The sequence below is a fragment of the Eurytemora carolleeae genome, unplaced genomic scaffold (assembly GCF_000591075.1).
Source record: "Eurytemora carolleeae unplaced genomic scaffold, Eaff_2.0 scaffold99, whole genome shotgun sequence".
Taxonomy (NCBI): domain Eukaryota; kingdom Metazoa; phylum Arthropoda; class Copepoda; order Calanoida; family Temoridae; genus Eurytemora; species Eurytemora carolleeae.
The window spans coordinates 148567-159698 of NW_019396154.1; the positions used below are offsets into that span (position 1 = coordinate 148567).

General features: G+C 33.5%; 1 protein-coding gene across 1 annotated transcript in view; it reads left to right on the forward strand.

Annotated features, from left to right (window-relative positions):
- LOC111696640 (RYamide receptor) overlaps positions 1-7600 on the forward strand; it is a 17151-nt gene extending 9551 nt beyond the window's left edge. Inside the window, exons 7-13 of the mRNA XM_023466315.1 lie at positions 537-650; positions 1259-1325; positions 3109-3207; positions 3696-3752; positions 5992-6060; positions 7262-7384; positions 7523-7600. Coding sequence (XP_023322083.1) covers positions 537-650; positions 1259-1325; positions 3109-3207; positions 3696-3752; positions 5992-6060; positions 7262-7384; positions 7523-7600 — 607 coding nt within the window. The remainder of the gene's footprint in view (positions 1-536; positions 651-1258; positions 1326-3108; positions 3208-3695; positions 3753-5991; positions 6061-7261; positions 7385-7522) is intronic.
- The last annotated feature ends 3532 nt before the right edge of the window (positions 7601-11132 follow it).

Here is an 11132-nt window from a genome sequence, read left to right on the forward strand (position 1 = left end):
ATTTCTGGAGGTCATTAGAGGTCATTAGAGGTCATTAGAGGTCATTAAAATTCAATTTGATTTTATTTTAGGAATTTCGATCACTAATTAGGCGTGCACCCAAAAAATTGGAAGATTTGAACCAAAAATGAAGGCAGGGCCCCCCCCCCCCTACATCAAATGTGCCAACTCCACCATCCCCTTTAATTATAATGTAAACTTGTAAAGTAAACATCTTTATAAGTATCAGTAGTTTGAAAATAAACTTACTCAGCTAGTAAAATAGGTCAATGTTCACTGGTTTAGTGCACAATTGTTGTGTACTTAACCACGAGTGCACAATTGTTGTGTACTTAACCACGGGTTCCCTCGACCAATTTTTTCTACAAAACATCCAGAGCGCAGCGAGGCAAAATTAGTCTTGAGAAACCTTGGAAAAGTAAGATTCCCTTAACTGCCCTACAAAATAGTTGTGAAAAATTAGAGCCAAGTTATCAGTTTCTTTGTTATCTATATTAAAAAAACAGGGAAATATCTAAAATCTTGAATTAATCAAGGTATATGACTATAATGCACCCTCTGAGACAAAGAATGAAGAAACCGAAGGGTGTTCTCTGTATCATCTGGCTTATCAGTGGTGTAGTTTCCATCCCTGATGTTGTTATGATTCAGTAAGTTTATAAATTCATAAATTTTAATCAATTTTTTTAAAAGATAAATGTCAACGTTTTCAAGCGACCTTGCATTGCAATTTAAGATTGACAAATCCCTTTAGAATGTAAAAATAGTTCGCATTTAAGTGACTAAACTAGATTAGTATATTTACATTATCTTGTAATTATCTTTAAATCTTCAAAAATATGTCCACGTTTAAATTGATAACCGTTCTTGAGTAAATTGGCCAAAAAATAGTTAATAATTTGAAAATAATACAAAAATCAAAGCCAGTGTTAAAAAGTTTATCGCTTTATTAATAAGTAACCCTTCTTTCATGACCCTTCTTTGGATAGGGGATGTCCGATTCACACGGTATTCTTGAAACTTCTATCTGATCAAAAAAAGGAACAGATCAGCGTTTTTCTAGATTGAGAAATAGAGTAAAAATATTCAGTTTTAAAGAGATAAGCATGGAATTTTTCCGGATTCTTGATCAGTTTAATCTGTTTAGGGTACTGTTGAGAATCGGTCATATGAGTCGACAAACGGGGGTCACTTAAAGTTACGACTTATTTATCAGGACACACCGTATAGATTGCAGAATATTGATTGATTGATTTAGGTATACTGAGACGGGACCGGGTCGTTACCAGTGCCACAAACCTAATATCATGCCGGCATTTGATGTGGTAAATGGGTGTTTGTAGACGATGTGTGTAGAGATAGGCACGTTCGGCTTTTTTTCATTTTGTTCGTTCATCGTTCGTTTGTTCAGAAAATAAATTGATTTTGTTCGTTCACCAAGTTATCGTTCATTTTCCATCTATTTCGTTCGTTTTCTCACTGAACGATTGTTTTGTAAATTCGTTAGTTCAGTAAAATCATTCGATTAATAAATTCGTTTGTTCAGTAAAAGAATCATAGTTTTTCGTTCGTTCAGTAAAAAAACGAACAAAATCATTTTTTATTTCTCTGAAAGATTCAAGTCGTACATTCATTGTTCGTTTTCTTCTGAATATTGAATATTATGTAGTAAACAAATTTTTAATTTAGGACTTTTTTGTTCCTTTTCATATTAACTTTACTTTCTTTGTAAAGTAAACATAAATATAGATTTTCTTTTTAATATAGATTTTACATGTTAAACTATTTCATAAAGGTAAAATTTAATTATTCAATTCACCAATATAATTTTGGTTAGTTCGTTTGATCGATATTCGCAGTGAACACTTTTTAAATTAAAGCTTATAGGAATTTAACCTTTCTCACAAAAACTAATTTTTTATCCCTTTTTCTTTGAGACCCAAAGTTGTAGGTTAACATCATCAGGTTGCAAAGATACAGGGATTATAAAATTTGAGTTTATGACAAAGAAGTAATTTATTTGATATGCTGAAACCGCTTAGAAATAGTTTTGAGATCTCTTAAAATGGCCAATTGTAGTTTTTAATAGCTTTTACTTTGGTGGGCTTTCAAAAGTATCCTGAGGCCGAATTTAAAGAATTTGAGCTGCGGCTCAAATATGATTGGTTCCACTTAAAATTGTATTCAGTTTCAAGATTTAAGCCGACGCTCAATTGAAACCAGTATTTGGGGGATTTGAGACGCAAATTAAATTCATTAAATTCGTACACTGGGGGGATTTCCATAATTAAAACAATGCACAAAAGTTGCGGCTTAAAACATAATTTAAATGGATTCAAAAATAAAGTTCCAACCTCTGAAATTAGTGCATGCGTTTGTTTTGCAATATCATAATCTCAAACAAATATATCTCTGAAAAGTGTTAAACCTCACTTGGATTTTCATATTTATCAATCTGATCAAAATATTAAATATACTTGATTAATTAATGTTAAACATGTCTACGACTATCGAAAAGATTCTTTATCTGCATAATGCATCTCTCCATCTGGTCTCTAGAGTGTAGGAGTGGTTCCTTCAATGATTACTTTTTAGTCCAAAGAGTAATTTTTACCAGGGTATCAAACTTTGTACGGATCAATGTTGGTTCCGTAAAGGACAACGGCCTAACGGAACCTCTCATGGAGCTGTTAAGATCATTACAATCTTGGAGTAAACTTTTTTAACCGGTTGTCAGATAAAAAACGTTTATGGATCATAATTCCATATGGAATTGATCCGGGACAATCGTACGTAATTTTTTGTAAATTATTTCGTTCTAAAATTTTTATTTCAGTTAGAAAAGGTTCCACCCTCACATAGATTCCGCCTGCGTATAAAAAGTCTCATCAATAATTAAAACAGGGTCGACTTTAAAGTGTCGCAACGCTTTGATTTTTACTTTCTAATTCAATTTTGCTTTTTTGTAGCCCTTTACATTTATATTTTATCACTATAAAGCACTTGTTGTTAGCTTTGGTTTTTTAAATTGAACCAAACACAGAGTATAAGGTCGAATTTTGAGCAAGAGCATGCACACTTTGGATTAATGTGACATTTAAATTCTAGGTGATGTTGGTGTTTGTTTACATTCTGCCTGTACTGGTAATGTTGTACACCTACAGTATGATGGCGTTGACCATTTGGAGAAAACGAGAAATAGGAGAGGTATGCTACGTTTGGGAGGGCCTCATAATTCCTCAAAAATAATGAAATATTAGAAAAATTTCTTAATCCCTATATCTTTGCAACCCTATATAATTCACACTATGAATTCTATTAGATCTAATAGTATAAAATTGTGATATCAAAGGTTTACAACATCAAGATGCAAAGATTTAAGGATTAGAAAACTTGAGTTTATGGAGTAATTATTGATATGAAGAATATTTTAATGTTATTTTATTTAGTTTTTTTATGGTTTAATTTTGTTTATATCCTGCTGTAAAATGTTCCTGCCATTGAGACGATAAAACGAACATACAAAATTACCAAAAACTATTTACTTCAGCCTTTACCACTTTGTTAAAAACTATTTACTTCAGCCTTTACCACTTTGTTAAAAACTATTTACTTCAACCTTTACCACTGTGTTTACACTTTTCGATAAATGATGAATAGAATTTGACTTTTACAGAGTATTTTCTTATCTCCAGGTTCAATCCAGCCAGCTTGTTACACGGAAAAATCAAATGCTTCGGTCTAAAAAGAAAGTAAGTTTGTCTAAATCTAAAATAAGTAAAATATTTAGATGGGAATTACAGATGTTTTGGGAAGGGAAGACGGTCTTCCGAAGACCGAAAATCAAAAGTTTAATGCAAAACGTTGTCAGCCCAAAGGAGGAACGGAGTTTTTGCTTCAAACCAAAATTTTCTAATCTCTATATCTTTGCAACCTAATGACGTAAATATTTGATATTTCAAATTTGAATAATTTGATCTACAGAGTACACAAAGCATGGTTCGAACTATCAAAGTTAGCATTGTGTTGCAAATAGAATTTTGGTTTGTTGAAAAAACTCAATTCCATTGTAAAAGAAATGTTTTTTAAAAAATTAACTGAACACTTAATACGAACTCTAAATTCATAATCCTTATATCTTTGCATTGTAATGTAGAAGAATTAGAATTTGAATGTTTAACCTATGTGAGCTACTAGATCAAATTGTCAACGTTTTAAATATGAAAGGTTTACATTAAAAGCTTGTAAAGATGGGAAATGGGAAATATTTAAGGAAAGTAAGTATAGGAAGTGTTTAAGGGAAGTTTAAGGGAAGTAAGTATAAGGAGTGTTTAGAGGAAGTAAAGGAAGGGAGTTTAAAGGAAGTAAAGGAGGGGAGTTTAAGAGAAGTAAAGGAGGGAAGTTTAAGGGAAGTAAAGGAGGGGAGTTTAAGGAAAGTAAAGGATGGGGTTTAAGGGAAGTAATGGAGGGAAGTTTAAGGGAAGTAAAGGAGGGGAGTTTAAGAGAAGTAAAGGAGGGGAGTTTAAGGGAAGTAAAGGAGGGGAGTTTAAGGGAAGTAATGGAGGGGAGTTTAAGGGAAGTAAAGGAGGGGAGTTTAAGGGAAGTAAAGGAAGGGAATTTAAAGGAAGTAAAGGAGGGGAGTTTAAGGGAAGTAATGGAGGGAAGTTTAAGGGAAGTAAAGAAGGGGAGTTTAATGGAAGTGAAGGAGGGGAGTTTAAGGGAAGTAAAGAAGGGGAGTTTCAAGGAAGTAAATGAGGGGAGTTTAAGGGAAGTAATGGAGGGGAGTTATTGAGAAAATTTTAATTGGAAAAATGTTCAAGGGAACAAAATGTTTGATTAGTTTCGGTTGAATGATAATTTAAAATTCTGGGAAATAATGTAAATTGAAGAGACAGACAAAACGCATAGTTAAAAAAACAACCATCAAAGAAATTCCATTTTTGATTCTCGTCATTTTTATTTAATTTGATTTCATCAGTACCAGTGAAGGGTCGATAGGTTGATCTAAGGTTGATAATCCCAGTGAAGGGTCGATAGGTTGATCTAAGGATGATAATCCCAATGAAGGGTCGATAGGTTGATCTAAGTTTGATAAGCACAGTGAAGGGTCGATAGTTGATCTAAGGTTGATAATCCCAGTGAGGGGTCGATAGGTTGATCTAAAATTGATAATCCCAGTGAAGGGTCGATAGGTTGATCTAAGGTTGATAATCCCAGTGAAGGGTTGATAGGTTGATCTAAGGTTGATAATCCCAGTGAAGGGTCGATAAGCTGATCTAAGGTTGATAATCCCAGTGACGGGTGGATAGGTTGATCTAAGATTTATAATCCCAGTGAAGAGTCGATAAACTGAAATAAGGTTGATAATCCTAGTGAAGGGTTGATAGCTGCTCGAAAGCTGGTTGATATCCTCTCTTTCCACTACGCTTCCATAGTCGCAAATACAAAAAAATCTTTACTTCAAACCTGGGAACAAACTACAGTTTAGTAAACAAATAAAACAAAATACAAAATGTTGGTATAAATCGTTATGATATTTTAATAAACAAAACTTACTAGTTTTAGGTAGATATGGAAATAATGAGGGGTCGATAGGATCAGGAGAGTAAAACGTTTTGCGACCTCTGAAAAATAAATACTCAGTTGGTTACAAAAATTATTGTTAACAGCGATTAATCACATTTTAATTATTTCTATGTTTAAAACGTGATTTCACTTTTCACGGATTTAGCGTCTACTGACGGATGAGGTTGGGTTTGGTTTCAGCACTGGGAGGGTAGTTTTGCTTTCAAGACGACATCTACTGGAGAAAGGTTTCAAGATAGGATTTATGGTCTACAAGTGTACTGTTTTGCATCTGAAATCTGAAATCTTTAAATTACGTTTACAGTCCTTTTCGTCAAGAAGTATAATTAAAACCTGGATCTATTTTTTTAAATACTTTAGATGGTGAAAATGTTGATAGTAGTGGTGAGTCTGTATACTGTTTAGATGGTGAAAATGTTGATAGTAGTTGTGAGTCTGTATACTGTTTGCTATTTTCCGATAAATATTCTGTGGGTAAGTATGTTTATACTGTAAAGGGCGGATAAACGTCATAAATGCTTTATTGAAGATTACGTAATTTACGTGTTTATTCTTCAGCCTTCAGTGTTACTTGTATTTTTAAATGTTCGATAAAAACCTGAAAGTTTAATTGTTATTTTATAATTGTAAAAAAAACTTTACTTCTGAAACAACTGGTGAAATATTTCAAAAGACAATTACGACTTTACGCTCTTAATTAAAAAGGGTACACCGTAAAAATGTCTCATTTGTATACATATGAATCCTAAAGTTTTTCTCTACAATACTTCACATTCAGCTCAACTACCATGCCAAGTCGGACTCTCCCTTTAAATAGTTTTATCTAAAGAGAATAGAATATATATTAGAGAGGAATTTACTAGAAAAAAGTGTAAAACGGCCATTTTGTTGTACTGTTTCCATACTGCATATGTACTTCACATATTTATACTATATAACCTTTTGGGCCCTGGAATATCATTTTATAGAAAATCTAAAATTAATGTTAAAGGAAAACCAAATTATGAAATAGGCTGGCTTCATAATTGACCAATGATCATTTCACTTTACAAACGCTGATTTTCCGTTATAACTATAAATCAAATGATGTTTTTTATTCACTATAAATATATATATATTATAAAGTTTATTTAACAGCTCAAAAAATTCGAAATTGAAATGAATAGTCTAGGGAACATGCTGTATTAATTTACTCATACTGCATAACATTTGTGAACATGATTTGTACACTTTGAACTCCCTTTCAGGCTGAAAGGGACTGAAAAAATTCATATCGAGAGATTCTCTGAATTCCTCTCTAATATATATTCTATTCTCTATGGTTATATCTGTAGCTTAAACATCAACTTTTTAAATGAGAGGGGTTCGTTACCCCGGACTAACAAGAGTGAACAGCATTTGGTTTCTTCTATTTGAAATCAAACGTGTTTTGGTTAATAATTCGACAATCCAAAACTTACTGATTTTTTTATACCATATACTTTTTCATTCCAAATTTATATGTCTTCAAAAAAGTGTTTAGGAAAAAAGGCTATAAAAAATATGTTTAACGGGTCAAATTGAGTTAAGAAGTCACAGCTTTCTGGAATATTGACGAAACCGTTAAATCCACGTGACGTCTACACTTAACACTCATGTACAATTGCTGTGCTTCATAAATACTATGTATATTTAGCTTGTACTGTCCCAGCTAAATCTGAGCCAGGCCCAGTTTGCGTACATCTTTACTTTGTTCCACTGCTTCGCCCTGTTCCACACCATATTCAACCCAATCATTTACTTCTGGATGAATAGGAAGGTTGGTATATTATTTATGCTGTATGAGTGTGCACAGTATGATACACATTTATTATTGTTTCTAGATCAGACAGCGGTATCTCTTTATATTAGTGTTTCTAGATTAGACTACAGTTTCTCTTTATATTATTGTTTCCAGATCAGACAACGGTTTCTCTTTATATCATTTTTTCTAGATCAGACAACGATTTCTCTTTATATTATTGTTTCTAGATAAGACATCATTTTCTCTTTATAATATTGTTTCTAGATCAGACAACGGTTTCTCTCTATATTAGTGTTTCTAGATTAGACAACGGTTTATCTTTATATTATTGTTTTTGATCAGACAACGGTTTCTCTCTATAATATTGTTTCTAGATTAGACAACGGTTTCTCTTTATATTATTGTTTCTAGATTAGACAACGGTTTCTCTTTATAATATTGTTTCTAGATCAGACAAAGGTTTCTCTTTATATTATTGTTTCTAGATTAGACAACGGTTTCTCTTTATATCATTGTTTCTATATTAGACAACGGTTTCTCTTTATATTATTGTTTCTAGATCAGACAACGGTTTCTCTTTATATTATTGTTTCTAAATTAGACAACGGTTTCTCTTTATATTATTGTTTCTAGATTAGACAACGGTTTCTCTTTATATTATTGTTTCTAGATTAGACAACGGTTTCTCTTTATAATATTGTTTCTAGATCAGACAACGGTTTCTCTCTATCGTAACGTCGATCCCTGTCATTCGAAGATGCTTTGTCAAAATGAACTGGAGCTTCCCTTCAAATAATAGGAGAAGGTTGAAATATTTTATTTTTATTTTTAGTTTAGAATTATCTTGAATGAAATAATATTTGCAGATTAGAATATTTTTGAAAATGTATTTTGTCAAATATGGTCTGAAATATGTGTAATGAATAATTTTTCTATTTTGTAAACCATGTTTCACATTTCTTGAGATAAAGAGTTTCATTAAATCCAATTATAATAGCAAATTCTTCAAAGATTAATGTTTATATTATATTATATATTATTTAATATTATATGTTCGTCCAATTCTTCAAATTCTGTGTAAAAGTGAAATATATGTCTATGATTATTGTAATGATTAATGGGTCCTCTCAAGTACAATCCAGATGTAAATCCTAGGGATTTTGAGATCAATCATTTGCTCCCATGGGTAGGGCCTGCGCAAATATTTCACTCTACGTACTCTATTTCTTATAAATACCTTTTATAGCTCTTTCTCTAGATATCTCTCAGGAGTATAAATGAATAGGTTTTATCAGCTACATAGCTTTATTTGTTAAGTACATCTGTATACGTTTACTCTTGTTTAATCAGTTCCTTTGATATTCTGAAAGGCAATCATTCAGCTACTCTTCAATGTCTCATTCAGCTACTCTTCAATGTCTCATTCAGCTACTCTTCAATGTCTCATCCAGCTACTCTTCAATGTCTCATTCAGCTACTCTTCAATGTCTCATCCAGCTACTCTTCATTGTCTCATCCAGCTACTCTTCAATGTCTCATTCAGCTACTCTTCAATGTAACCGTAGCTGCTACTGTATTTGTTCCAGAGTCTCCGCTAATTTATCTGCTCCTACAATCTGAGATGTTTCCAATGCATTCCTAGCTGCTTCCTTTGCTGGACTGGCAACTGGTCTGTAAAGAACTGCAAGGAGCATCGTCTCTTGCATCAAAATCTCTTGTTCATCAACTGCTTCTACAATAGATCTGCGAAGAGCTGACTGAAAAGAGCAGCGTCTCCTGTCTCAAGATTATCTTGCTTCTCAACTGCTTCTACAATAGATCTGTAAAGAGCTGACTGAAAAGAGCAGCGTCTCCTGTCTCAAGATTATCTTGCTTCTCAACTGCTTCTACAACAGATCTGTGAAGAGCTGTCTGTAAAGAGCAGCGTCTCCTGTCTCAAGATTGTCATTCTCTTTAGCTGCTTCTACAACAGCTCAGAATAGCTGTCTCAAAAGAGCAGCGTTTCCTGTCTCAATATCCTCTGGTTCTGCTGCTGGTTCCACAACAGGTCTGTGAAGAACTGCTCCCCAATCAGCGGTTTCTCTGTTCTCAGGATCCTCTGGAGAGTATAAAGCAGCCTCTGATGTACTGGCTGGGTAATCTAGTTCTCCTCTTTAGGAAAACTCTAGCTGCTCCAAATCTCCAGCTGCTCTGTTCATAGAGCCGGCTGGAGAATATATCTTAGTCTGTAGTTGGACTGGCTGGTCTGTAGTTGGACTTGTTTGCCCTGGATATCCTAGTTATCCTGAATGTCCTATAAGTCCTAGTTCTCATGTGTGTCCTGGATATCATAGTTCTCCTATGTGTCCTGGAAGTCCTAGTTCCTATTTTTCCTGGATATCTATAGTTCTCCTATGTGTCCTGGAAGTCCTAGTTCTCTTATGTGTCCTGCAGCTATATCTACAACGGATTTGTGATTTGCTGTCTGTAAAGAGCAGTGTCTCCAATGTCAGGTTTAGCTTCTCTTCTTGGAGTCCTAGGTCTGACTGAATCTTCTAGCTGCTCCAGATATGTAAAGAGCTGTCTGTCAAGAGCAGCGTCTCCAATATCAAGATGGGGCATCATCTGGCATACTGGGTATTTTAGTTTTCCGCTGTATCCATGTGGGTAGTTAAGACGGGCTGGTATTAGAGCAATTGGCTGCTCCAGATATGTGAAGAGCTGTCTGTCGAAAGCAGCGTCTCCAATATCAGAATGGGGCAGCATCTGTTTGTTCAGTTATTTTAAAATAACCAACAACATTTTGAAATTTCGAATATTTTGTTCAAATTCCGAATAGAATGTAAACTGTAAAGGAAATTGATTTTTTTTCGAACAACATTTCAAAATGCTTTCGATAGTTCGTTATTCCGAACATAATTTAAGTAGTTTCTTCCAAAACGTTATCACATTTTTTATTTTTTATAATCTAATTCAAATTGTAAAAACCAGTCTTGCCTCGTCTTTATAGGCTTAAGTTAAAATTTTAAACTACACAGCTTGAACTAATCAGCCCGGGATCGAATTTAATGAATTTTAGCCACGTCGCTGAACTACCTACTACCCGTTTAAAGCAATTTAGTCTTTGCCACAAACTCAAATTTTCTAATACATTTATATATGAATCCTGTGTCCGAATCTAATGACTTTAAGCTGCATCGCAAATTCCCAAAAACCCGGTTTCAAACGAGCGCCGGCTTAAATCTTGAAAAATAGATACAATTTTAAGCGGAACCTTAACCATATTTGAGCCGCGGCTCAAATTCTTTAAATTCGGCCTCTGATGGTTTACACATTAAATATTTCCTACTTAGATCATTTTATCTAATAGAATTAATGTATCTAAGGTTTACAACATTGGATTAAAAAGAAAATCAGAGTTCGTGGTAAAGACGCATGTTCCTTTTAAATCACAATTTAAAGTTAAACATTAAGAAAGGATTTAAATCAGTGATTCAAATTTGAACCGGTGGTAGGCAGTTAAAAATTCATAAAAATTTGGTTGAACTAATTTGCACCTTTTAAAAAGGATTTCTTTGAAAGGAAATGCACACCTTGTCAGAAACTAGAGTGTGTGGCGTGAAACGAACTCATATTTGCTGATGAATCTATTGCAACCTAATCGTTTAAACATGCCTTTGATTGTTCAAACTTGTACTATTGAAATAACAAAATTCCTAGTATGAAATATTAACGGTCCAAGACATCAGTAAAAAATGTATAGGGATCCAACTTGTACGACGTT